Source organism: Numenius arquata, chromosome 9, assembly GCF_964106895.1.
Source record: "Numenius arquata chromosome 9, bNumArq3.hap1.1, whole genome shotgun sequence".
NCBI lineage: Eukaryota > Metazoa > Chordata > Aves > Charadriiformes > Scolopacidae > Numenius > Numenius arquata.
In genome coordinates, this window is record NC_133584.1 from 60,599,536 (window position 1) to 60,627,249 (window position 27,714).

The window sequence follows — 27,714 nt, forward strand, 5'->3', positions numbered from 1 at the left end:
GGCACTTTTCTGTCGAGGTCCCTCTTCCTACCGCTCCCATGAGGGGAGGCAGAGCCCCGAAACTGCTGCGGGGTCTGGCTTTTGGGGCAAATCTGTGGGAAATGGGCACTGAAGTGCCTCAGCTTGTCACTGAGACAGGTGCGGCAAAGCCAGGCTTAACCCTGGTCTGGGGCCAGGTCCAGGCTGAAATTTCTTCATGGAAAGGGTTGTGAAGCCTTGGAAGAGGCTGCCCAGGGCAGTGGTGGAGTCACCATCCCTGGAGGGATTTATTTAAAAGCCGGGCAGACGTGGTGCTGAGGGCCATGGGTCAGTGGTGGGTTTGTCAGTGTTGGGCTGATGGTTGGACTCCATGATCTGAAAGGTCCCTTCCAACCAAAATGATTCTATGATTCCATAAGACCCATCACACTCCAGCCTTGTCCCCTCCGAAACCCTCGGGAAGGGGGGGTCAAACCCTTCTCGCCATCCCCCCCTCCCCCCCAAACCCCCAGAACAAAGCAGGCGCAGAATCAGGCTTTGAAATTCAACTGCTTCTATTCAAGAAGAAACTAGCGGCGTAATTACACTCTGCGGGTGCCAGCCTTCTCCCCCCGGCCCTGTAACACCCCCCTCCAGCGAGTGACAGCGACAGCAGCCGCCCGCAGCGTCCGCACGAGCACGAGCCCCCACCGCGGGGAGGGAATGGGCCCAGTTAAAAATATAAATGTCGATCTGTACTCTTTATATTATATATATTTATATATCTGAAATACACAATATTGGTTCCTTTTCCTTCTTCCTCTCTGTCTCCCCGATCTCCGAACGATGGTGGGTTTGTGACGAGGATGAACTAACCAACTTGGTGGGAACCCTTGGATGTTGCCGGTTCGTAGCCACCGCTCCCGGCACACGGGAGAGACACGGTGTCTTCCCCTCCAGCCCTGAGTTTGGATCTCCTTGTGCCCAGCGGCACGGTGGCCACCATGATGCTACTTTAGTGTCACGCTGTCCCCTCTGCCTTGCCCGGTGAAACCCGGGACGCCCGGTGAAAGGCAGTGTGTTGTCCCTGTTCCTCCAACGGCCAGAGGAACCCACTGAGGTGGCCCCCGTGTCTCCCTCCTGCTGTGGAGCGAATCTCCCCCCAACCAGAAACCTCCAGCGGGGGCTCGGAAAAGGTCGTGCAAAGGGGTTGATTTCTCGAGTTTGGTTGCGGATCCGGACGGCGGTGGGATGGACGTCCCCGGGCATCCCATGGCGCCGGGAGGCAGTGGCTGTGGTGGCAGGCAGGTGGGCACAGGACCCTCACGAGCTGTCCACTACCTGATGAGGCAGGGTGACGGAGGAGCCGTTGATGAAGGAGCCCTGTTTCTCCCGGCCCTTGAGGAAGAAGGTGAGCAGCTCCCCTTTGCCCTTGACGTAGATGGCTCCCCGGCGCACGAAGCGGAAGCCGTACTCCTTCAGGATGAGGTGGGTTTCCTCCACCACCTGTGGGGACAAGGGGACGTGGTGGGAGGCTTGGGAATCCTTGCCCGGCACGTGACACGGGGAGCAGGGACCCCCATGTGCCACTTGGACAACAGCTCTATCCACCAGCCACTCAGACAACAGGTCTACCCAGCAGCCACTCAGACAACAGGTCTACCTACCACCCACCTCAGTCCTGGGGTGCTCTTTGAGCCCCACCTTGTCCCATTCTCAACTCGGAGGAGCCCCTCAGCCAACCCTGACCCTTCCATGTGTTCCCAGCACCACTGTCCCACCTCCCCACCCAAAGCCTGGGTTGCTGTCCCACCCAACCCATGGGTTGCCAATTTGTCCCCACTCCTCCTCACCCCACCTGTATGTTCCCCATGACACCAGTGGACTCCATCCTGCTGGCCACGTTCACCGTGTTGCCCCAGATGTCATAGTGTGGCTTGCGGGCACCGATGACTCCTGCCAGCACGGCCCCCTTGTTCATGCCTGCGCAAGACAGGGAGTAGATGTCACCTCTGTGCCTGGTGACACAGATGGGACATCCTTGTCTGCAAGAGTGTCTGTCCCAGGGGATGGGTTGGGACAATGAGGTGTCCTCCCTGGCCTCCACTGGTTACAGCTGCTGCCCAGTGTCCCACCACTGGTGGGAAGGAGGGACAGGGGACACCGACAGAGCCTGTCCCATGCTCCTGGACTTGCCTATGCGGAGCATGAAGTTGTTGAAGGACTGATAGTTGATGTTCATCAATGTCACCTTCATGGCTAAGGCAAAGTCGGCCAGGTCGGCCAAGTGCTGCCAACGCTCCTTATCCGAGAGGGTCTCCTTCTGCAAGGACAGCGTGGATCAAGCCTGCCCACCCCTTGCCCACTGTCACCCCACCACAAGGACCCCTCACCTTGGTGCTGTAGCCATTGGCATTGGCATCGGGGGTCACTCCAGAAGCGGCCATGTATGTGCTGCCGATGGTTTTGATTTTGGTGATGCACCGGAACTGGGGTTCGTCCAGGAGCTGGGCCATGGAGACAAGACCCTCAGGCACCCCAGGGCCATGGGAGGTCCTTCTGCCCCAAGATGGGGCAGGAAGGGAAGGCCTGGCAAAGCCCCATGCCATCCCTGTAGCCAGTTCCATCCCAACTCACTGCGTCGAAGTCAGAGATGATTTCGTTGAGGAACCGCAGGCACTCAATGCCCCCATTGTTGATGCTCTCCTCCGTGTAGAAGTCGGCAAAGTTGGGGAGGGAGGCGAACATGACACCGATCTCATCGTAGGACTGGCTGTACAGCTCCTGGGGGAGGGACAGGATGGCGGCCGTGAGCCGGGGACGTGTCCACCCATGACACCAGCACCTCTGGCAGACTCAAACCCTCCCGTGAAGCCATCTTCCCTTGGCACTTGTGAAAAAATGAGGGTGCCCTGCAACCTCACCCTTCATGGCCAAGATATTGTCTTCATCCAACCAAAGCTGCTCAGCCAGAGCCTTCAGCAAAGCCTTTGGATCCAGAGGGCTCCCTCTGCCCCGCCAAAAAAGTGGGGCAAATCCCCCCTCCTGATTGCCCCTTACCTCATCCCGCTTTTTGGAGCCCAGGAAGTGCCGGGCCACATGCTCAGGCAGCATGTTGGTGACAAGGGCCTCATTCCAGCGCCGCATCTCGTAGACCCGCTCTTTCTGGTCATGGACATCAATCTTCCAGAGGAAGAGGGTCCTAGCCAGCTTCTCCACCTGTGAGTGGGAGGAGATGGCTGCACTCCCAGTTCCCACTCACCAGCGCATCCCTTCCGGTGCTGGGAATATCCTGGCCACTGTGGGGCCAGTCTGGGCTTGGACACAGCCTGGAAGAAGGCTCTGGGACAAGATGAAGTCCTAACTGGGGACATGAGACCTGCTCTGAGGTGCAAAAGGGACTCTCACAGAGCAGGCATAGGCCTTGGGGGGGGGGGTCACCATGTTGCTGCCCATCCCTAACCACGGGGTCAAGAGGGAGATGTTCTCTGCACTGATGTGGTCCTGGAAAGAAAGGGCTTCCTTGGGTGGGCTTTCTTGGAGAAGAGCTGGAGATGCTGTTCACAGCTGGGGACAAATCCTGCTGCCTTGGAGTTTGCAAGAAATAAGGGCACAGGCTGAGGGTGACAATGCAGAGGAGAGGGGACCTTCCCGGGGTTGGGGGGGCAAGTCACTTACGTGGCGAGAGAAGTAGTAGAAGCTGAGCATCACTATGAAGATCATCGCCGTCATGGAGTACTTGGAGGGGACCAGCGAGGACCTGTCAGCAGAGGCAGCGAGGCGTGGGTGCGTGGTGGGCACAGCCATGCCCCCCAGCCCCGTGCTCACCCCCTTGCCACCCCTTACGTGCTTTGCTGGCTGCGGCGGTGGTCGTACTGGTCGAAGATGTGCTCCCAGGCATAGATGTTGACAGCCCCAGTGGCCCCGGTTATCAGCACCATGAGGGTCAGCTTAACCATGTGGCTGACCTGCACCAGCATGATGGTGGCCACCAAGGCCAGCAGGGCGATGTAGCTGTAGTACTTGGGCTGCTCCGCGCAGCCACCTGGCCATGGTGGCCCCACTGTCACGTTGCCTGTCCCACCATGGTCCTGCCGGCAGCTGAGCTGGGGGCACGAGGGCAGGGTGAGGATGGGGACATGGGGATGGGGTGCACCTCGCCATGGGCTGTATGGACATTCAAAGGGACAGGGTGCTTTGCAGAGCAGGAGGACACGACCTAAATTCCCACCAACCCCCCTCCGACAGTCCAGCCCTGCTAATTGCTTTAACGATCGGCTGTGTATGGGGCTGTGCACAATTATGGGTTGCCTGGATGGAGGTTGGAGCAGGCTCGGCCCTGCTGGCACCTGGGCTGGTGGCTCACCATGTCCACGATGTCAGCCATGGTGACGATGATGATGGCGGCCATGGCCCAGGTGTTCCGTGCCCAGCGGGTCCTGTCTATCCAGGTGGAGAAAGCCACAAGCTTTTTGGGGAAGACCTGTGGGGAGAGGAAGGTGGAGAGGGGTTCACCCAGGCAGGACACAGTGATGGGACATCACCATGAAGTCCCATCACCATAAGTGGTGAGCCCATCCCATCTCACCCGGGGGAAGATGGCAGCCAACGAGCAGAGGGTGAGGATAAGCAGCAGGATCTCCCCCACCACGAAGGTCACATAGTTGGCCACCAACCTGTCAAAAAGGGCAAGAGGAGATGGGTTTGAAGCCTGGTGGAGCTGAGCGTGGCTTGGGGCCACCCATCCCCACCACCGTACCAAGGGTCAATGAAGACCTCCACCAAGGCAGTGAAGAAGAGGACAACGCAGGAGCAGCTGAAGGCGGCCCCGCTCTGCTTCTCCTTCTCCACTGAGTAGCGCGTCTCCATTTCAGGGTCAATGAAGCGCATGGAGAGCCGGAAGGTGCTCTTCCCCTTCAACCTGCCGGTGACAATGCCCATCAGTGCTTGGTGACACTGGGGAATTACCGAGCCGTGCCGGGGTGTGCCACTGGCTGAGGTGACTCACGCCTGGATAGACTCGCGCTCCAGCAAGGCTTCGTTGAGCAGCTTGTTGAGCTCCTGCTCATTCTGGGAGGCGTCGATCACCCGCTCGGCCAAATCCCGCAGCCGCAGCCGCCGCCGAGGGTTGGGGAAGGAAGGATTCACCGCCTGCACCAGCATAGCCCAGGTGTCAGTGAGACCACGCCGGGTGTTCAACCACCACGGTGTGGCCATGAGGAGCGCCCCTCCCCCCCCTCAATGCTGGTGAGATGCTTTGCATGGACTGTACCTCTCCATCCTCCTCCCCATTCTCCAGGACGCCCCTCACCCTGGCATCAGGCTCCTCGGGCTCCTCGGGGCTGGTGCAGGCCAAGCTGAGGCTGCCATTGCGCTCCTTGGTGTTGACCAACGGTGGGGAACCACCATGGGATGAAGTCAGTGACAGCTTCTGCAAGGTGAAAGGAAGGTGGTGAGTGACAGTGGGGTGTCCCCGCCACCCTGGCGCCGCTGCCACCACTCACCACCCCATTGATGCCGTTGCGCAGGGGCTGCTTGGGGACCACGACGAGGTAGGTGACGATGCCCTTCTCCTTCAGGTACTCGCAGCGTGAGCCACCTTCACCCGGCTCCACCTCGAACTCACCCTTCAGGCAGTCCATGGTGCTCTGTGAGATGTGCACCCGCCTGCCGGCACCGGGCGCCAATGTCACCCTTGGGTGCAGGACACCCTTGTCCCCCATCCTCCACCCCCTCCCCTGGGAGATGCTCACCCGGGGATGCCCCCCGCCTCCATCTTGTTGGCCACGGTGACGTCGGTGGACCACACATCGTACTGCCAACGCTTCTGGCCCAGCACGCCCCCCAGCACTGTCCCGCTGTGCACCCCTACCCGCATGTCCACCGCTGTCTTGGTCTTCTCCCGCACGTAGCTGGGGGTGGGAAGACAAGGCTGATATAGAGTCATCAAATCTTAGAATGGTTTGGGTGGGAAGGGACCTTTAAAGGCCATCTAGTCCAAACCCCTGCCATGGGCAGGGACATCTTCAACAACATCAGGTTGCTCAAAGCCCCTTCCAACCTGACCTGGGACGTTTCTCAGCACAGGAGAGACATGGACCTGTTGGAGCGGGGCCAGAGGAGGCCACGGAGATGCTGGGAGGGCTGGAGCCCCTCTGCTGGGAGGACAGGCTGAGAGAGTTGGGGGGTTCAGCCTGGAGAAGAGAAGGCTCCGCGGAGACCTTGGAGCCCCTTCCAGTCCCTCAAGGGGCTCCAGGAAAGCTGGGGAGGGACTCTGGATCAGGGAGGGGAGCCCTAGGACAAGGGGGAAGGGTTTGAGACTGAAAGAGGGGAGATGGAGATGAGATGTGGGGAAGAAGTTCTTTGCTGTGAGGGTGGTGAGAGCCTGGCCCAGGTTGCCCAGAGAAGCTGTGGCTGCCCCATCCCTGGAGGGGTTCAAGGCCAGGTTGGAGGGGGCTTGGAGCAACCTGGTCTGGTGGGAGGTGTCCCTGCCCAGGACAGGGGCTGGAACCAGATGATCTTATAAGGTCCCTTCCCACCCAAACCATTCCATGATTCTTTGACCTCCTCCCAACCCATCCGCACCCCACAGCCCATCCCAATCCCAACCTCCCCATCATTAATTATCGCCCCTCCATATTTTGATAGATTTTGCAGAGGCCGGACCCCCACGGCCCACCAGGACTCCCCCGTCCACCCCCCTAGCAACCCCACCGTGGGGGGGGTAAATTCCCTACCCCCCAGGAGAAAGCCCTTACGAGATGGCCTCCACCATGGCCAGCCCCATCATGATGGAGCAGACGGCGTGGTCCTCCCGGTACTCGGGCAGCCCGCAGATGCAGTAGTAGCAGTCGCCCAGGATCTTGATGCGCAGCTGGTGGTATTTCTGGTGAAGTGGGGGGGCCACAGTGTCACCCCCCCCCACCCATCAGCTGCGACATCCCCCCCCCCAGCTCCCTCCATCCCTCTCCCAGCCTGACCTTGACCCACGCAGAGGCCTCTCCCGCGCCCGGCTGGGACATAAATAATCGGATTTTCCATTCCCACCCTGCTTCCCCCCAGGGCTCGGCCAGGAGCCTGGCTGCACTCTGGCTGGGGGGGCCCCCCCTTCCCCTATCCAGCCCCCCTCCCTCTTCCCAGCTCTATTTTTGCAGCGCAGGGCAGGGTGTCTCCCACGTCTCAGAGCAATACTATTTTAACCTCCTCCTCCCCATCCCGGGACACCCAGCTCTCAGCTGAGGTGGTGGCTGAGACCTGCCCCGCTCGTTACATGCCAGCCTAAGGGGGGGGTGTTAAGGTTGTGTGTGTGTGGGGGGGGGGTAACACACTCACGGCTGCCAGCTTGTCGAAGCGGGCGAAGAGCTCGTTGAGGAGCTTCACCAGCTCCTGGGCGCTGCAGGAGGAGGAGAGCTGGGTGAAGCCCACGATGTCTGCGAAGAGGATGCTGCGGGGAGCAACGGTGAGGGGCTCAGCCCCAGCGTGTGTCCCCCCGCCCCGGGCCCTCCCTTCCCGGCTCTCCTTTTTCACCAGAGAAAAGGCTATTTTGGGGCATGGCTGAAAATGATGCCCTGTAAACCACGGCTGGAGCAAAAAGAGGGCCCAAACCGTGGGCTGGTTGGTGGCCATCTCCTGTCACCCTTCGCTTTAGCTGCAAACCACCCTGGTCTCTCCCTTCTTTTCTAGCCAGGATGGCAAAATACACATTTCTGCCAAAAAAAAAAAAAAAAAAAAAGAATGGAGGTTTTATCCCACACGGTGAAGGTTCTGTCCTACCTGACGTTCTCGTGGCGGTACATGTACATGGTGTTGAACTGCTGCATCTCCTTCTGGCTGGGGTCCTTCTTCATGTCCTTCAGCATCTCGTCGGCCACGTGCTTGGGCAGGATGGAGAGCATCAGCCGCTCCTGGGGGGACAGGGCAGGGACAGGGGTTGGCCACGATGGCAAAGTGACATTCCCAAGCTGCTGGCCCCTCGCTGCTGGAGCTGGTGGTCCCCAGAGGATCTCAGGGCCCAGCCAGGTCTTTGGCCCACCCCTGGGGAAGGAGCCGGTGGATCAAGCCACAGGTGAAACAGAAGAGAAGGTCAGAATGGGGTGTCCCAGGCACCCCAGGGAGCTGGGAGCCATCACCCCGACACCAAACCTGTGCCCATGGGTGGAGGGGATGCTCCCATGGGTGACAGATCCCCCTTGGTGATGCTCTGCCAGGGATGCCAACCACTGCTTTTACCGTTTTCCTCCCTATTTTACAAGTTCTCATCGAGATTTTTGCAAGTGGGAATAAATCCCAGCCAGGGGAGGGTGGCAGTTTTGGGGCACTGCAGCCACCAGCCTCCCTGTGCCCAGAGCTGTGGGAAGAAGGGACAGTCCCACAGGCTTAATTGGACACCAGCTAATGAGCTGCAAAAAATTCCTTGTGCCCCCCAGATCCCTCCTGCAGGCGCGATACAGAGCCCAGTCCCTCCCTGGGAGCTTGAGAATTAACATGCGTTGGGCTGGCCAAGGTTTTATCAGCCCAAATAAACCTGGGACGTGGTGCTGGGAGCGACCTCGGGGTCTGCACTGATGTCCCCTGAGGTCCCTGCAAGCTGCCCCAGGGTGTCCTGCCCCGGTGGTGGGTCAGGGCAGGGTGTATGGACCTGGGTTAAACCATGCCAGGGAGGATTTATCTATTGAAAAGCACGGTGGGTGCCCCACATCCAGGAGTAGGACTCAACCAAGGCCCCCCAGGAAGATCAAGCCCATTTGGGGACATCGTACCCATTGCTGTCCCCACAGCCCTGGAGCTGGAGAAGGGAAAGATCTTCCCGGCTGCACATGGGGATTTGCACTAAATGTAAGTAACTTGGTTAATGAAGCAGGTTTTCCCCCGGGATGGGGGCGTTTCTGTGCACAGCTGCCACGGGGCTGTTGCTGGAGGAACGGCACCATGTCCCCATCCCCGTCCCCATTCCCGGGGGCTGCCGGAGGGGAGGCGTGTGGGAGCTCCCTGGCTCCTCTCGGCTCACATTAACCTTAGCTCTGCCCATGGAGCTACCAGTTCAGCCCCCACTGATGGCCTGGAGGGAGGAGGGATGGATCCGGTGGCCAACATCACTCCCTGCCCCGTGGCCCCCCTGCCCAGAGCCACTCGGCCGCATGCCAGCAGCCTTTCCTGCGACATCACGGGCTGGTTTTAGCTCAATTCCCTAAGGAAAATGAGCTCATGTGATAAGAATCCCCGTGTCCCTTCCTATACCCCACCGAACCCATGAGCTGCGGCCTCGAAGGTGCTCTCACTCGAAACATCCCCCCAGCCCAGGATTTGCCCCCATCACCCAAATCCCTCCCTGGCCCTAACCTCTTATTAGCCATCAGAGCATCCACACAGGTTTTGCAGCAAAGAGGATGCCAGTGGCACTGGCGCGGCCTCCGCCACGTCTCTCTTGTTGCCATTGGGAGCAAATTGCTGGCAGCGGATCAACCAGATAAGAGATGGGAGACGGGGAGAGAGGCCCCAGATAAGGTGGCTAAAATTAGCCCAGCTCATCACCGGACGGTGGCTGGAGACAACAGGGCTTTGACACAGCCGGCTGCCACCACGACGCCCGGTCCCCTCCCACCGCTCCTCTTGCTGGGCCACCACGGCATGGTGCTGGCACAGCCGTCTGCGTGGGGCTCCGCCGTGGTGGGCACCCATCATGGGATGAGCGGAGAGCGGCTGGATGTGCTGGCTCTCCCTTCCCCAGCATGGTCTCTGCAGGACCAGCCCATGAGATGGCTGGGGATCTGGTGGGGACCTGCTGGTGGCCATGCCTGGGAATGGGGACATGCTGCATGGCCATGTCTGGGGATAAGGACCTGCTGGTGGCCATGTCTGGGGATGGGGACATGCTGTGTGGCCAAGCACAGGAACTGGGACCTGCTGGTGGCCATGCCTAGGGATAGGGACCTGCCATGTGGTTGTGCCTGAGGTCATGTGCCATGAGGACGTGTACTGCATGGCCATGCCCGGGGATAGGAACCTGCTGGTGGCCATGCCTGGGCATGGGTACCTGCCATGTGGCCATGCCTGGGGATGGAGACCGGCTGGTGGCCATGCCTGGGGCTGGGGATGTGCTGGTGGCCACGTCTGGGGATGGAGACTTGCTGGTGGCCATGCCTGGAGACAGGGACCTACCGTGTGGCTGTGCCCAGTGACAGGGACACATGCTGCAAGGCCAGCCCTTGGGACCTGTCACATGGCTGTGCACAGGGATGGGGACCTGCCATGTGGCTGCTCCTGGGAACCTGCAATGTGACCGTGCATGGGGACAGGGACCTGCCACGTGGCCATGCCCGGGGACCTGCCATGTGTCTGCACCTGGGAACGTGCCACGTGGCTGTGAACCTGCCACGTGGCAGTACCCAGGGACCTGCTGTGTGGCTGCGCTTCGGGATGGGGACAGCTTAGTGGTGGCCATAACAGGAGCTGGGAGGCCCTGGAAGAGGACGGTCACATGGAGAGTCCCCAAATTGGGCACAAAACTGCAAATGCACGGCCTCCTGTCCCCATGGCCGGGCAGGGTGCAAGCTGTGGGTGCCTTAGCCATGTCCCAAAGCCACACCGGTGTCCCATCGCCGTCCCCTGCCCTGTCTCCACGCTGTCCCCTGGCTCCTACCTGCTGCTGGCTCTGCTCCTCCAGGTTGAGCTTGACCTCCAGGGACTGGCGCGCTTCGAGGAAGGCTTTGCGGTGCTTGCGGTCGGCCATGTAGTAGGACATGGTGCCCACCGTGATGGCACAAAGGTAGATGGCGACGTTGGACAGGATCTTTGGGGACAGAGAAAAAAGAGATGGGTGTGAGCGGAGCCTGCGTGTGCCCCCGGGGACAGAGTTGGTGTCCCCACAAGTCCCTCTTTGGGAAAAAGTATTCAAATGCTGGAGAAAGACATAAAATACACCCCGGGCATAAACCACCAAGCCACGGCCACCGTTAACTGTTGGGGGGACACACTGAGGACCAGGAGGACCATCATGATGGCTCTGCAGCAGGGATCTAGCCAGGGATTACACCCTGAGCATCCTTGTGGTTCCCATGGGCTTTCATTAAAGCTTGCAGAGATGTTTTGGAAAAAGGCAGCTGGTGGCAGGGCCGGGCACAGCCCCGGGGGAAGGCGATGCTGGAGGCGAGTGGCTCTTGGTGGCTCACGTGCCATCCGCTTCCCCATCCCTGCCATGGGAATTACTCCTCTTGGTGCAGGAAAGGTTCATAAAAACACAGCCAAACCCTGAAGTCATGTATTTATGCCCCTCTACGTCCCTCTGAACGGCCAAAACCACGGGTGTGAGCCTGCAGCACCAGAGATGGATGTTTCTGGCTGTGACAACCCACCCTGTTTTCTTTGGGGCTTCGAGGCAGCATGGCACAGAAGCTCACTGCGTCGTGCCGAAGGCTGGACCTGTCCCAGCCCTGGGCTGAACCCTGTCCCCTTGGGCAGGACTCTGTCCCATCCTGCAGGCCTGACCCCAGCTCCATGGGCTGGACCCCATCCTCTGGGCTGGATCCTGTCCCCATGGGCTGGACCCTGTTCTCATGGGATGGACTTTGTCCCCCTGCCCCATCCCACAGGCTGGACCCCAGCTCCGTGGTGGATCCTGTCCCCATGAGCAGGACCGTGTTCTATCCCACAGGCTGGACCCCAGCTCCATGGGCTGGACCTCATCCTCCAAGCTGGATCCTGTCCCCATGGGCAGGATCCTGTCCCCATGGGCTAGACTTTGTCCCCCTGTCCCATCCCGCAGGCTGGACCCCAGCTCCATGGGCTGGACCCCATCCTCTGGGCTGGATCCTGTCCCCATAGGCTGGACCCTGTTCTCATGGAATGGACTTTGTCCCCCTGCCCCATCCCACAGGCTGAACTCCAGCTCCATGGTGGATCCTGTCCCCATAGGCTGGACCCTGTTCTCATGGGATGGACTTTGTCCCCCTGCCTCATCCCACAGGCTGGACCCCAGCTCCGTGGTGGATCCTGTCCCCATGGGCTGGACCCATGGGCTGGATCCCATCCCACGGCAGGACCATGTGTGTCCCCACAGCCCCAGCGAGGACGGAGCAGGTTTACAGACGGGAGCAAAGTGCCCTTTATGGAAAGTATGACCCATGAGGGAAAGTTGAAAGAATTCAGTTTGTTTAGTCTAGAAAGGGAAAGAGTGCCGGGGAGGATGTGATAACAGGCTCCAGCTATGCTGAAGGGGTGATGGGGACACGGAGACGTCCTCCCACCCTCCGGGCCATGGGCTGTGTCACAACCAGTGCGGAGGAGGCAGCGGGAAGAGCATGGAGCCATTCCCGGGCTCGTCTCCATCAGAGATGTGCTGCTGCGCTCAGAATCCTTCTCCTGATCCCTGGCTCCCCAGGACCGACCTTGTCCCATGCCTGATCCCGGTATCCCATAGCCCAGCTCGCTTGGAGAAGAACCCTAATGGGACCCCAGTCCCTGGGTGTCCCTGTCCTGGGAATTTTTACCACCCAAGATCATCGAGCCCCGAGCAGCCCGGTCTCATCGCACGGTGTCAGGGAGGAGCTGCCACCCCCTTCCTTGCAGGGGGAAACTGAGGCACGGACGAAGCAAGCCACGTGCAGCAATAAATACGGAACCCTGGCGCTGGGGGTGCCGGTGTGGCACCATCCTGGGCTTGAAAAAATTATTTCCAGCAGGGAAAACATTTTTTTGTGGGCGGGGAGGGAAGAGCATGATGAGCAGGGGAGAGTACATGGGATCCTGCCCCGGGCCCCACGGCTGCAGCCGGGGGATCCCCGGGAAGCCCCCGCACCCACGGCGCGGCAGACGGCGAGCGAGGAGCCGTCTGGAGGTGGGCAGGGAGAAGAAACCCCCAAAAACAAGCAGCCACTTGCTATTTTTAACCCGCCTCTCGGGTTGTCATAACAACGGGCAACTCTGCCCAGGGGCTGGCTGGCCATGGGGCAGCTCGGCACAGCTCGGCACAGCCCGACACACCGGGGCCACTGGAAAAACCCAGGGACCCCCTCGCCTGGCGCCGCATCCCACGCCGAGCATCTCCCAGCTGCATCCTGCGGCCGTGCAGTGGATGCTCAGCCCCCCCACCCCAAAAACCTCCCCCCAGCACGTGCCCACACGCCTGGAGTTGCAAAACCCCTCCCGGCATCCCAAATATCGCAGGGAAAGCCCCGACACGGAGGAGACCCCGCTCCCGGCATGGTCAGTGGTGATTAATTGCGCTCGGTAATTGGGGGGAAGTGAGATCAAGACGTGCAGGAACACTCATGGCTGGTGGAGCGAGCCTTATCCCTCCTTCCCCACCCGTATCCCGCAGGAAAGGTCGCCGTGGGATGCGCTGGGACCACCCAAACTGGGATGGGGTCACCGGCCGAGCCTGAGGATGCTTCGCAACTGGTTCGCACAGATTTGGCCCCAAAAGCTGCCGAACCCCGACCCCCCCCCCCCGCCACGATTCAGCCTTCGGGCTCCTCTCTGATGGCCGGCAACGGGGCAGAAGCCAAGGGGGCATCTTTCCCGAATCCCACCCCCCCCCCCATCCCTGGGGGCTGCGCCGGCCCCGCTCAAGCGACATCCTCCGGTTCATCCTATTAATAGCCGTGCCCTCCGGGAGCCGCACCACCGGCTATAATAATAAAACATATGATGTTTATTTCTGGACATAATGTTCCTCCGTTTGCGGCAGGCAGAGGCTGAGGCATGCGGCGTTGCCAAGGTTTTACCGGCCCCGGACTCTCCGTGCCACGGCAATGATTAACGCGCTGGCGGCGGCGCATGCCCGCTGCCGGCCAGGGGTGCGTGCCTATTGGGGGGGGATGCCCCCACATCCCCCCTCGCCTCCCGCATCCCGGGGTGGGGCTGGTGGCAGCCGGAGGTTGCCTCGGCTTCGGATCGGCCACGTGCAGCGTTTGACTCCCAGAGAAGGAGCAAAACCTGGGAAAGCCACCGCCGCACCGGGGTTTCTCCCGTCGGAGCGGTGCCTCTGGCCGGGAGGGGACCGACGCCACCGCCCTGGCAGGCTCCAGAAACCGTGCCCCAAAAAAGTGCTTTTCTGTGCAAAACCCCGTGTGCCACCAGGATACGTCCCACGCCGAGGGACCAGCTTCAAACCACATATCCCAGAAACAGGGAAAAAAACCAGTATCTCTGGCCTTCTTGGAGAACGGGCTCCATTTTCCAAACTCCTGGCATGACCACAGGCTCACACTCCCCAAACCTCCCAAAAAGTGACTAAATCCCCCCCCCTTTCTCTTCCTATTTACACTGGGAGGACGTCTCCAGGGACCTGACCCAGAGCATCCCAAATTCCCGTAGCATCCTCCCAGGGAGCCCACACCATTATGGAGCAGAGGGGATGCTTCCAGCGGGATTTTCCCCGCTGCCGTCAGTAGCCACTGACACACAACTTTTCAGCTCTGGCTTATTTCCCCCCCCGCTTCCACCCCCGGCCATGGAAAATCTCCCCACATCGATGGTGGGGACATCAGTGGGAAGGGACTCATCCAAGCCGTGAAACCCCTTGATTTAGGGCATAAAACCAACCTCTAGCTGCTCCAGATGGGTATTTCCCGGGAAATATTAAGAATCTGATGGCCCGGGGACCGTTCTCCCCCCTCCTGACCCCCATGTCCCCTCCTTTGCTGCGTGCCTGAATGGGTGGCCCGTCCTTTGGGCCACATTCGGGCTCGGGGATGCTGTTTCTCCAGCTTTGCTGGTGCGGAAAATCACCCCAAAGGTTCCCCGGGCTGCGGCACAGGCCTGAGGCTGGGTGATGGGCATCGCCCAGGGACCGAGCTGGGGCCGAGCGGCCGCCTGGCTCCTTCCTCCTGGGAAAGCTCCGGTGCCTGTTTGCGAGCCCAGAAGCTGGGCCGCTGCCACGTTTCTGCTAGAAATTGCCATTTTTAGCCATTTTTTTTGGCAATTCAAAGGGAAGTCGGCACAAGCAAGGCCGCCGGGCAGGGTGGATGGGGCGGGGGGGGGGGAAGCCTGCAAGTCCACCGTGCCTCAGTTTCCCCAGCAGCCCTGTGTCCATGCACCCGGGGTGGCTCCTGGGGGACAGATCCCTGCTTGCGGGGCTGGGTCTGGGGCCACGCGTGGGTGCTCCTGCCCTCCCCACCACCCCACTCCCCACGCGAGTAGACCCCTGGGTACGTTTTGGGGACACCCCCTGCTCCCAGCAAACACCACGATCATCTCACAGGGTCTGGATGAAACCCAGCTTTAGGGCCAGGGCACAGGGACGGGGACGGACCCCACGGGAACTCGTGGAAACACCAAATGGGGACGATTTGCCCATCGCTCCCCGCCACCCGCTCCCGGGGGGGGGACACACCCCATGTCCCCCCGCCAGCCCCGTACCTGTCTCATCAGCGTGCCCTCGTCCAGGGCGTCCTGCCGCTGCTGGGCGACGGTGACACTGAGCACCAGGGTGTGGATGCCGCAGGAGACGGTGGTGATGAGCACGATGGGGGCCAAGCGCAGCGGCAGCGTGATGAAGAAGGAGAAGACGAAGAAAGCCTGCCAGCCCACCGTGTCGCTGGCCTCGGGCGAGCGGGAGAAGTTGAGACCCAGGTAGCAGAAGATCTGGGCCAAGATGAGGACCCAGAGGACGTAGGGCAGGAACCTGCGGGCCACCCTCTCGGGGAGAAGCCGATACTTGCAGAGGATGAAGAGCAGCACGTGGGCCACCAGCCCGGCCACCGCCGCCAGCACCGGGGCCAGCTTGTCGGCGGCGTAGACCACTGCGCACATGACGAGGACGTAGCAGTCGAAGAGGGCGGCGAAGACCACCAGCACCAGGAGGGTCTCGTGGCGTTGGCGGCGGAAATAGGTCTGGTAGAGGTTCTCCAAGGACTCGGGAGCGAAGGTGAGACGCATGAAGCGGGGCAGGCAGAGGCAGGGGCCCGAGCTCCGCACCGTCACCTCGTGGGTCCGACCCACGCCGTGCTCGGGGTCCGACGGCAGGCTCACCGAGTAGTCGGCGGAGTACTCGGCCGAGCACTCCGGCTCCGAAAAAGCCCTGTTCCTTGGCATGGCGGCGCTTTTCCCCCCGTGCTCCGGCCCCGCAGAAACACCCGTGGTCTGCAGCCCCCCCCGTCCCCCACTACCCCAGCACCCCGATGCTCACCAGGGCATCGCCCGCAGCATCCCCATCTCACCGCCCGCCGAGCCCCGAGGCCTTTCCCCTTCTCCCGCAGCCGTCACCCCCGAATCCCGCTGCCTGCCGAGGAGCGGCCGAAGAAGGGAAAAGGGGGATAATTCTAAAATAAGGGGCGTCGGGGAGGCTTGGGGCGGGGGAGGGGGGGGCGAGCCAACCTGCCTCCCCCAGCTCCCTGCCGGCTCTCTCCCCAGCCCCTGCGCACTGCCAGGTTGCAACCGGAGCGACGACGCGGAGCAGGAAAGATGTCGCGATGCCTCCCTGCTCCTCCTTCGAGGGCAGCTGCTTTTGGGGGGCGAGCCCCCTCCGCTCCTCCTGGCTTCCTCCCCCCCCTTTTCTTTTTTTTTTTTTTTCCGAGATGCTTCGTTCCGCGAGGATGGATGGATGGATGGATGGATGGAGAAGGACCGAAGGGAGGGTTTGGGGAGCGCAAGCCCGATGCGTTTCACCTCTCCCGGCCGCTTCCAGCATCCTCCGGCGGCCCCCGCCGCCCGCCTCCCCCGCTCCCTACGCCCCGCCGCCCCCTCCGGCTCCGCGGGGCCGGGGCCGAGGCGGCGGAGGCGGCGGCGACGGCTCCGGCCGCGGGGACATGGTAAAAGCTCGGGGAAGGGAAGGTGTCGGGGGCGGGGGGGAGGATAAAGATGAAGGGGGGAGCGGGCAGGGCTTCCCCGGGGCCGGGGGCGGGCAGGCACCGCCGGCCGTGCCGGTACCGGTGCCTCCCGGTGCGTCTCCGCCTCCCGTAACCCTCTCGGTGCCGGTTGCAGGGAGGGGAAACCGTTTCCCGGGAGCGGAGGGGGAGGGAAAGGGGGGGTTTGCCCCCACTCGTGGCCACCCCTCAGCCTCTGCTGCCCACTCCATCCTCATCATCATCTCCCTCCGGCAGCTCGCAGACCCCGGGGCTGCACCCCATAGGGACACAGGGGGCTTGAATCCACTGCCACTAGCCCCCCACTGGGTGCCAGGGACCCCCAATCCCGGGGGGGTGGGCACCCAGATAACCTGCTAGCACATCCTTCATCCACCTCCGCTCCCCCCCCATGGCCCTCTCTTGGGTCACAGCCACCCCACAACAGGGGAGCGGAGAAGCCCAAGGCTTTCCCCCCACATCCCCCTTTGCCTACGCTGCCCAAATCACCCCCCAACCTCCCCCATACCCCCCCCAAACCTCTTCAGAACGTCCCCCCTCCTCTTCCCTGTGTTCCAGCCACCCCCTGCTCCCCCTCTTGTACCCCTGGATCCAGAAAACCGGCTGGGGTCGAGAGCTGATGGAGATGCCCTGGATCAGCCCCGGACCGTGCTGGGAGGAGCCCTCCCCAGTTCCACCACGCTCGGCCTCCCCCAGTATGGCCAGAGGTACCACGCTCTCCTGCGTCCCACCTCGTCTGCTTTGCCAGGGGAAGTAATTGCTTCTGTAAAGTAATTAATATCAAAATTAAAGCACCAAAGCCACAGCTCCCCGGAGGTTTCGGGTGTGCTCAGCGTTATTCCCGTCCTGCTGCTGCTGAAGAGGGCAAGCGAGCAGGAGCTTGGGCAAGCCTTGTCCCTGCCTTGGATTGGGACATTGAGCCCTGGCCACCTGCCCTGGGACATGTCCCACCAGGCCAATCCATCCCAGGTTGGCCACAGACAGGGCATCCTGGATGTGCCCTGGTTGGGAAGGTTTAACTGGTCCGAAGGCCAGGAAAACTGGTCTGAGGGCCAGCAACAAGACCTAGAAGTGGCTTGTGAAGCAGGATGGGTGTAGCCACGTCTCAGGAAAGGGTTTGTTCTCTCAGAAATCCTCATCTCATTCCCATCTGCCGGTTCCACCGAGCACCGGGAGGCAGAGTAGAGCCCTGGGCACATCAAAGGAGGCTTTTTGTTCCTGGAGATCTTCTGAAGTGGCTCCTGGCTTCATTTCTGGCTGCAGAACAGAAAGTCCCTTCGTTTGGGCTTCAGATCCTGGAGGCTTTGTCACAGGATGGACACTTCAGCAGCAGGAGGTGGGACTCGCAGGCCACAGCCACAGCCTCGCTGGAGGGATCTGGAGCTTGGGATCTTGATGAGGATGGGATGGAGGAAGCATGCTGCTGGTGGGGAGGTGTGTGTGTGTGGAACAAGGACGGGGCCACCCCTCTGGGTGCCCTGAGCAGATCCAGGCCCCCCCCGCAGCCGGCTGTGTGCCGCATCGCATCCCCGCCGTGCCGTTCCCTCCATCCCAGCTCCCGCCGAGCTGATTCACAGCCTCCATCATCACCCTCCAGGGCAGCTCTTCCCCACCAGCCTGGGCCAGAGCCGGCCGGGGAGGAGAGAAATGAGTCAAAAGGGCAATTAAACATTAACGGCGGGAGGACAGCTCACAGGGCTCCCTTTGTTCCAAAGCAGGGGGGGGGAGTGGGTTTAATTTATAAAAAAATAACACAACTTAGAAGGTCACCGGCGTGGCTAGACGTGACACGCGCGTGTAATCGTCACCAACCATCCCGTCAGCTCCGTAAACAGACAGGAGGAACCCCCAAACCGACGGCCAGAGTCACCTGAGGAGCAAAGAGGGAGGGACCTGGAGAGCCCCCCCCGAGCAGCGGGAACCGAGAGAAGCCTTCGAACCACTCCAGGCACCGAGAGCTCGCCCTCAAAGCGCACCCCACCGTCCAGCAACAGGATTATTTATCCTCCTCAACGGAATAAAAAATACAGAGAAATAGGTTTGAAGCCAGAATTAAGTGGTTTCCTCCACCAGACAAGCGGGGAGGTTTCCGGGGAACTCCAGAGTCTTATTAAACGTGTGGAACGAGTCCCCGGAGGTGTATTTTGCTCCAGTTCCTGCCCTGCTCATCTCCCCCTGCCCAGCTCGTTGTATACATCTGGGAGAGGAAAAAAACGGAGCTCCTTTAAACATTAACCTCTTGTAGCAGCATCTCCCCTTGGTTATTTCTACACCGGAGGAGTCAAGACAGCTTATTTCTTCTTCTTCCCAGTAACCCAACACCAGAAACCAGAGCAAGAGCAGAATGATACTGGCTTTAAAGTCCCTTAGAGCTTCCTGACAAAAAGGTGGGGAGGGGTTTGAAATCTACTGTTGATTTACCATGTATTTTGAAGGGGAAACACGGAAAAGCTGCCCTGAAGTGAAAAAAAAAAAAATAAATATTGCACTGACCACAGGAGAAAACACTTTGGAACAGGACACCTGTGGGGTAAGGACACAAACGCACACACTCCCTGGCTTTTTGCTCCATAGCTCGGTGTCCTGGCTTTCCCTGCCAGGCTCAAACGGCAGCGAGGAAAGAAAACTGGGTCCAAGAGTCCCAATAAAACCACAGGATATCCAGGGACATCCTGTTTGGTCCCCCTAAGAGCCTGGCAGGAAGGGTCTGACCTCCCTCAGGAAGAAAACGGTCAGATCTTAAGCCCCTACAACCACTTCTTGGGGTGATCAGCAACACACACACACACACACCCCTAAATCGACAAGACTATTCCAAGAAAACAGCAGCTGTGACTTGAGGCTTGAGGGTCTGCAGCCTCCGGGGCTCTTCCTAAGAGCTCAGGGAGATGGAGGGAGATGGTGGAAGGACTCTCCGTGCTGTGATGAGGAGGTGTGTGCACGGAGGAGAGCCCTACTCCTGAAAAAGGGACCGTTCTTGGCACCTTGAGAACAAAGGGGACAGGCTGGGGAAGACAGGGACTCTCTTGGAGCCACTTCCTCCCTGTGGTACCAGAGAGGTTTCCTCAAGCAACCCATCATTTTCCTCACCACCAAAAGCAGCATCGTCGGGTGTTGGCTGGAAGGAGCCAGCTTTGATGGAGGAGCAGAACCACCCTGGTGCTCGGCAGCGCCCGTGCAGCTTTTGGCTGCACGGATAACCCAGGAGCACGGATAATCCTGGCTCCAGGATAACCCAGAAGGACTTGACAACCCACTGCCCCTCCTGGGCATCCTCCACCCACGACACCAACGCAGCAGCTTTCGGGTCAGATCTCACCCTGCCCTCGCTGCATCCACAGTTTAGAGCCACAAATCCAGCCCCCTTCATGGATGGTAACTCCCGGGAGGTGTAAAACAGCCGGGAAGGTGGGGACCTCACTGCTCTTAGCACTTACGCCAACGACAACCACGGCCATGGATGCAGGGAGGGCTTTGGGGTCCCTCTCTCCCCTCCTCAGCGCTCTGCTCCCCCTTTTCCAGCACATCGCGCTACGCTCGGATGCAGTCCTGCTTCCACAGCCGGTGCTGGGAGTGTGTGTGTCCATGCCAGCGGGAAGCGTGAGGAGGATGAGGGGTGCCCCACGGCCGTACGGCTGCCCGGGAGGTAGCTGGGAGGAAGGGAAGGTTTCCAGCTCTGAGCGGCTCTTGTTCCCTACTTGATGTTTTTGAGGAGCGCGGTCCGGGCGTTCACCACCGCTTTGAAGGCGTCCTCGCTGCCGGGAGCCACACATTTGTCAGGGTGGAGCAGCACGGCCAGCTTCCGATAGGCTTTGTTCACTTCGTCCCTAGGAGACATGACAAGAGGGAGGGGACCCATGTGACACACAGCCCGGCTGGCAGGAGGTCCCCTTGTGCTCAACGGCCCTTCTAAACCCTTCCCTCATCGGCACCACAGATCTCCAGGCGTTGGAGGTGATGCTATGGGGAAAGAGTTGCAGAAAAGCACAGGGGGCACTTCTTGGGGTGGCATGAACCCCTCTCCTGGGGGCAGATACACCCTTCTCCACTGAGGGACTGTGCTGGCACGAATGCTGCCACCATGCCAGGCCACGTGCCTGTGACACGTGCCACGGTCTGGCACCAGGAGAACAGAAAGCCGGGAGACAGCGTGGGGGCACACGCACCCTGACTCAGCTCCGCATCAAACCGCCTACGCACTCCGGGCAAAGGCATTGCACATCGCTCCAGCCCTTTAAGCCTTGGGTGCCTGGTCCAAAGCAGACACCTCGGCTGCGGCTGCAGGCCGGGGAGAAAGGGTGGCACCTCCTGCGGGAGGTGAGCCCGTCTGTGCCGGCCATCACAGCACAAACTGCCCTGCGGAGCTCCCGATCCCTCCCCACGGATGAGAATGGGCTGGAAGAGGGGTTAAGCTCAACAGTCAACGTTTCAGAGAGCCACCAGGAGGATCTATGAGTCCCAAATGATGTATGTTATCCAAAAATCCACTCTCCAGTCCCTTCATAAGGAGCACACAAGGGTAGTCCTCGTGGTTCAGAGGGAAGAAAGCAAGGAATAGCTCTGGGAGCTTGTTTTAGCTGCCCAAGCCATACAGCAGAACTGGGAGATTCAATATCCAGCCTCTTACACAGGCAATGACCAATTCCACCCGACTAGAGATCCTCCAAGGAAGACAAGAGAAAGCTCGTCTTGTGGGAGCGCCGCTTCCAGGCGAAAGAGCCATAACATCAATCCCTTTTTGACAACGTGGGCAGAAGCTTTACGGCAGATTAAAAGCTTCTCCAGGTGCGGAGAGCAAGGAAGGGAAAAGCTGGAGCTGCTCCAAACACATCTGGCAAGTGAGTGACCAGAAAAGGCTCAGCCTGGAGGCAGGATGAAGGGCTGAAGTTCTCATGTTCATCACTCTCCCCCCCCTTCCCTCCAGCCTGTCTGTTAAAAGGGGAAATTTGGGGCTCAGGACCCAGGTTTTCTTGCGCATTGCCCCAATTTTGTGGGGAGATACAAAATCCTTGTGCCTGGCTACTACTTGGTTTATAAACCAAGACGAGCTTATCAGCAGGTCACAGGAGGCAACCAGAAAGATCAGGGACACCCAGGTAAACGCTGAAGTCCCTCTCACCTTGTGGCACCGGGTTTGACCCCCAGCATGTCCCAGCTGTCCTTGCTGTTGCGGATCCTGCGAATGGCATCTGCCTGCTCTTTGGTGAAGCCGACCCCCACGCTGGAGGGGGGACGCTTCCCACCGTTGTCACACAGGTCGATGATGGCAGAGTAAAAAGTCTGCGGGCACAAGGAGGAGTTAGGGGGAAGGAAGGGTCCCCAAAGGCACTGGCAGCACATAGTGGACCTCACACTGCCCTCACTGACTGCAGGCTCATCCTCCGAAACATGGGGGAACATTTGGATGACCACTAAATGTTCACTCCCCGCTGCCTGGGCCGTGGTGGGCTGGGATACCCCAGTCTGGGGAGACCAGGTCCCTGCAAAAACCATGGGACAGACTGAGGAGGAGGCCAGACCTCACGTTTCTCTCAAACCCACTTCAGCTCAGTGCTAGACCCCAATAGGTGACATGGGCACCTCTGCATTGTGTTCCCAGTGCAGCAAGAGGGATCATAAACTCTGAACAACGCAATGGTAGGGCCAGTTCAGGACTGGGAGGACCAATACAGGCCCTGAGCCAAACAGCTACGGCTTTCTCGGGGCGGCATTTCACTGGGAAGACACCTCTGGAGCAGAGGGTCAACTGGTTTTGTGGGATCCAGGCAGCTGAGGAGACATTCTGCCATCAAATCCTGTCTCAGTGTGGTGTCTGTGCCCTTACCCACTTTCATACCTCACCTGAAACATCTCGTTGATGCCTTCTCCTGTTTGTGCTGACGTCTCAAAGTAGAGAAAGCCCCGACTCTCTGCCCAGAGCCGCCCCTCGCTTTCGTCCACACTGCGGTGCTTGGTGCAGTCAATCTAGAGCAGGAAAAAACGGCAGGGATCAGAGCTCAACCAGGGCCTGCAGCAGCAGCCAGAGGAACACAGCTCCAAGGCTGATCATCTAAGCGCAGGTAAGGGACACGTCTGGTTGGGGAGGCCGTTTGCTTATCCTGAAGAGATGGCGGCAGCGTGGAAAGCAAGCACAGAAAATTCAACTGAAAAGCCCTTTGCGAGTTTTTCTAATCCAGAGACAACATCACCTCTACTTGGTCCCTTCCTGACTGATGTGTGGCCACCACATTCTCAAAACTCCATTGAAATACGGTTTCCAGTGCTCCTCACACACAGATCTGGCTCTTAAAAAGTCTTCCCTACAACCTAACAGTATTTCCCTTGCTACAGCTGGAGCTCAACACAGAATCACAGAATGATATGGGGTTGGAAGGGACCTCTGGAGATCATCGCGTCCAACCCCCTGCCAGAGCAGGGTCACCCAGAGCAGGTTGCACAGGAACGTGTCCAGGCGGGGTTTGAACGTCTCCAGAGAAGGAGACTCCACCATCTCTCTGGGCAGCCTCTTCCAGGGCTCTGCCACCCTCACAGGAAATAAGTTCCTCCTCATGTTGAGATGGAACTTCTTATGCTCAAGTTTGTGCCCGTTCCCTCTTGTCCTGTCCCTGGGCACCACTGAGAAAAGCCTGGCCCCATCCTCCTGACACCCACCCTTGAAGTATTTATAGGCGTTGATCAGATCCCCCCCAGCCTTCTCTTCTCCAGACTAAACAGACCCAAGTCCCTCAGCCTTTCCTCAGCAGAGAGATGTTCTTAGCCCCCTCATCATCTTTGTAGCCCTCTGCTGTCCCCTCTCCAGCAGTTCTCCGTCCTTCTTGAACTGGGGAGCCCAGAACTGGACCCAGTGCTCCAGCTGTGGCCTCATCAGTGCAGAGCAGAGGGACAGGATGACCTCCCTCCACCTGCTGGTCACACTCTTTTTGATGCACCCCAGGATGCCATTGGCCTTCTTGGCCACAAGGGCACATTGCTGGCTCACGGGCATCCTGTTGTTCACCAGGACTCCCAGGTCTTTTTCCACAGAGCTGCTCTCCAGCAGGTCACCCCCAACCTGCACTGGTGCATGTGGTGCATAAGCCCACAGCTTGGGCTCAGGCTGGGAACACAACGAGCCCCGAGGGCTGGAAATCAGGGCCGCGCCGCAGCCTGGCTCCCCGCCACAGCCCACCTTGTTTGCGCAGACAACGAAGACAACGTTCTCCATGTTCCCGTGGGGGCCCAGCTCCTGCTTCATCTCAGCCAGCCACGCGTCCAGAGCATCGAATGACTCCTTCTGTCCCACGTCGTAGACCAGGATGACCCCCTGCGTGTCCTTGTAAAACTCATTCCTCACCTGCGGGGACAAAGGCAGGGCGCTGGCATTGGTGACAGCCCAGCAGATGCGGGTGATCACCATTTACCCGGTACCTATTTGGTTCTGTGATAAAAATCCCATCCCCACACAAAGAGAAGATCACAGAAAAAGGACAGATGGGGGAACACAAATAATACCCTCACTGTGCTGCCAGAGAAGAGCGATCAGCCCGTAAAATACTCACCTCCACGCAAAAAAACCCACAGATACATGATGGCAGACAAGGTGTCAGACCCACTGGAAGGCCTGGGAGTCAACTGAGACACCCGTGTGTCCCCCGTGTGTGGCAGCAGGGAAGAGCGAGGATCCAGGGCCAGTTACTGGTGATACTGAAGGGATCCGCAGGATGTCTCTCTGTGCGTGTGGGTGTGTGTAAGGGGGGCTGTACCAGCAGCTGGAGGGGGGCTGCAGCCTCTGGGGCTTGTGTGCCCAGTGCCAGCAACTGGGGAGACCGAGGATCCCCAGGACAGCTGCTGGATTAGTGTCTAAGGTCAGCTACAGGACAGATATTGGAATAAAATAGACTATTTCAGTTGGAAAGGACGTACAAAAATCATCTAGTCCAACTGCTTGACCACTTCAGGGCTGACCAAAAGTTAAAGCATGTTACTAAGGGCAATTTCCAAACACCTTTTAAACACTGACAGGTTTGGGGCATCTACCACCTCTCTAGGAAGCCCATTCCAGTGTTCAACCACCCTCTTGGTAAAGAAATGCTTCCTCATGTCCCATCTAAACCTCCCCTGGTGCAGCTTTGAACCATTCCCAGGCGTCCTGGATCCCAGGGAGAAAAGCTCAGCATCAACAGAACATTTACAATTAAGAATGAGTATGCATTACACTGTTAAAACAATACGATTATAATGGGTAAACATTTAATGTTGCTTTCTCCCACTTGTGAGCCCACTTTATTACTTCGTTTATGATTTAAAACCAATATTAGTGGCGAGCACAATCACTCCTTTGTGCCAGCTCTCCAAAATGGATGCGGTAGTTTATGTGTTCAAATCCTAAAGTTTTATCCTGCAAGCTCCTTTTTGTAAATAACACTGTTTATTTTTTGTATAGCCACTAATAATGGAATGGCATGGAATATTTCAGTTGGAAGGGACCTACACCAATCATCTAGTCCAACTGCAAGTGTTCTACAGCACTTTGGTCATGGACTAGGATGCCAGTACGTGACAAATGCCCAAGGTAAGCTCCAAAGATCTCCCAATCTGAGTAAATTTAACTTCAAACTGGGCAAATTCCTAAGCACAAGGAGCCACTTTGAAATAGGGCTAGCAACGTTGAGTAGTGGCTTGTAAAAGCCAAACCTTTTTTGGGTTATTCTTTCTATCAGAGCTGTTTGTGCCTTTATAGCTTTCAGTTTTAATACCTTTGTTTTCCTTCTCCTGATCAGGCAGAAAGACCAAGATGAAGCATCTGGTGCTGCTTGTGCCAGCGCTGGCTGTTTCTGTGTTGATCTGCAGATCAATGTATACATACATATATGTCTTGTATAGCTGTACCTGTGTGTGCCTGCTGGGTTGGACCTCGGAGTATGGAGCTGTGGCTCCTGGATTCGGCAACCCCGAGCAGCAGGGAGTCACTGCTCCCAGAGAGACAGTGAGGATTTCCAGTGCTGGCCTCCGTGGCAGGAAAGAAGGTGGTGTGTTGTAGAAGAGAAAGCTCGTAAGTAATGTATTTTCAAGTTTGCCACCCCCAAACCAAGTTTTGGACAGAGCTGAGGAAAGCTGACGGGTGCCAAAGGCTTCTGAGATGGACTGGTTGAGGCTGGAGTCGGGCCTACCTTACCTCGTAGAAGAACGGGTGCCCTGCCATGTCAAAGATGTTCACCTTGATCTCTCGGTCCCTGATCTGCACTCTGAAAGAGAAGTGGGAAACGCTTCAGAAGCTTCTCCCTCAGCTCCTGCACACAGAGTCCCTGCAGGAACACCCCTTATCTCTGCCAGCCCTTTGCAGAGCAAGAGCTGGGTGACCGGGGACAGAAAAATCAGTAAGAAGTTCCGAGTGCCGGGGTTTAACGGCCAGAAAATTGCCCCTAGAGCCAGTCAGACAAGGAGGAGAGCACCAGCTCTGGATGTAACACAGTAACGGGGAGCTGTGCTACCAGAGGAAGGCTGATTATGCCAATTATCTTATTATTGAAGCAGAAATGCAGATTATGCCATGGAAACTAAGCAGCCTCGGCAAAGCCAAGCACGTCTGGTTCAGTGTTGTCACTCTGGAGCAGCTGGAGCTCCTCACCGCAAAGGTACTCACTTTGTGACACCGTAGTCGATACCAATAGTCGCCAGGTATTTGGGAACGAACCTCTTCTCACAGTAACGCTTTATAATGCAGCTCTGGGAGAAAGGAAAAGGGAGTTTCAGCAGGAGGGCACTGCACACCATAATATTCATGTTACTGGGGAATTTGCCGACAGCCCCCAGCCAGCTGGATGGCTGCAGAAATAAAAAGTGTCTAAACTAACTAATTAACCCACAACTAAAGCCCCGAACTTTACCAGGAACAGTTTCCTTTCTGCAAAGGAAGGAAAGCCCAGGATCCCAGGCCCTGGGTGTCAGTTATTCTGTAGGTGTTCGGAGACAGGAGTGTCAAGAAGCTGATTTATTCCCCTACAGAAAGCATCCAGCCTATAGGAGCTGTAGGGTTGGGCACAGCCAGCTCCCCAGAAGCCATAAAGAACATTTTGGCAGCCCAAGAAGCGAATTTAGGGTCACAACAGATCCCTTCACCCCCACTTTTGCCCCTGACTGGCACATACTGCTTAGGGAGAGGAGTTGGCTGCTATCAGCTGTTGAGAGATAAATGCCTCAACAAACACCACCTGCCACCTCTTTTCCCACTCTCTCTCTTCTGTTAGACCCCTCAGGATTTTCTTGCCATCAGGAAGGCATTCGCCTGCCTCGAGGGAGTCCTCGTGCTGTCAGCAGTTTAACAGAACTGCGTTTATTTAGCAAACAAAAAGAGGGCAGAACTTAACAGAACACGGCTCGGAGAAAAGATAAAACCTCGGAGAAGAGCTGGGTCCTTCACCAGAGCAGGAGGAAAGAGAAAACCCTGACTAAAGCCAAACCGGCCAGGGGTGGGATTCCCCCAGTGCCCCCGAGGAAAGCACCAAGGGCTGGATCCCCACGTTCTGCCCTCAGGCACCGCCGTACCCGTGGCTGGAGCCCGGCCATGCAGGCTCCCTCGGAAGGAGGCGGACACGGGAACGGCTGTTCCCCTCTCCCACACAGAGGGGAACGCTCCGAGGCCCAGCAGGCCCGTGAGGCACGCGACGGCTACGAAGAAGGCCGCTGAAAGGAGCGGGCGCCGCCATGATACCCGCCGCCAGCCGCCCTAGGCCCCGCCCCTTCCCACGCGGCCAATCAAACCTGGCGTTGAGAGGCGAGGCCCCGCCCCGAAGCTGTCAATCTCCCACCCGCCCCAACCTCCCGCCTCGCGCCGCACGCCGCTGCCTGCCTCTGATTGGCTCCCGCCGGTCGGCTCAGCCACCAATCCGCGGCCTCGCCAGTAGGGTAGCCGCCTCCCCCCGGCTCCCTATTGGCTAAATGTCCTGCCCGCCACCGCCTGCCCGCCAATGGCAGC

The 27,714-nt window shown here is 58.8% G+C and overlaps 2 protein-coding genes across 3 annotated transcripts in view; both read right to left on the reverse strand.

Moving 5' to 3' along the window:
• Nucleotides 1-518: 518 nt before the first annotated feature.
• On the reverse strand, nt 519-15,990 carry ADCY3 (adenylate cyclase 3). Its single transcript, XM_074153093.1, is given in 20 exon segments — nt 519-1,464; nt 1,817-1,941; nt 2,155-2,281; nt 2,352-2,465; nt 2,596-2,742; nt 3,019-3,177; nt 3,637-3,818; nt 3,821-4,064; nt 4,325-4,441; nt 4,547-4,634; nt 4,718-4,879; nt 4,967-5,109; nt 5,270-5,386; nt 5,466-5,625; nt 5,712-5,870; nt 6,717-6,844; nt 7,291-7,402; nt 7,732-7,862; nt 10,598-10,747; nt 15,316-15,990. Coding segments are annotated over 20 exon segments (3,423 nt in total). The 3' UTR covers nt 519-1,281.
• Nucleotides 15,991-18,812: 2,822 nt separating this feature from the next.
• DNAJC27 (DnaJ heat shock protein family (Hsp40) member C27) overlaps nt 18,813-27,714 on the reverse strand; it is a 9,281-nt gene continuing 379 nt past the window's right edge. Inside the window, exons 2-9 of one of the 2 annotated variants that reach the window (XM_074153628.1) lie at nt 26,383-26,465; nt 25,915-25,984; nt 23,929-24,093; nt 22,602-22,724; nt 21,880-22,040; nt 20,459-20,587; nt 20,080; nt 18,813-18,866 (exon numbers count right to left, since the gene is read on the reverse strand). In XM_074153628.1, the coding sequence (XP_074009729.1) occupies nt 18,813-18,866; nt 20,080; nt 20,459-20,587; nt 21,880-22,040; nt 22,602-22,724; nt 23,929-24,093; nt 25,915-25,984; nt 26,383-26,465 (786 nt within the window). Of the gene's footprint in view, nt 18,867-20,079; nt 20,081-20,454; nt 20,588-21,879; nt 22,041-22,601; nt 22,725-23,928; nt 24,094-25,914; nt 25,985-26,382; nt 26,466-27,714 lie in introns of those variants that run through there. The other variant, XM_074153629.1, reaches the window with a different exon arrangement.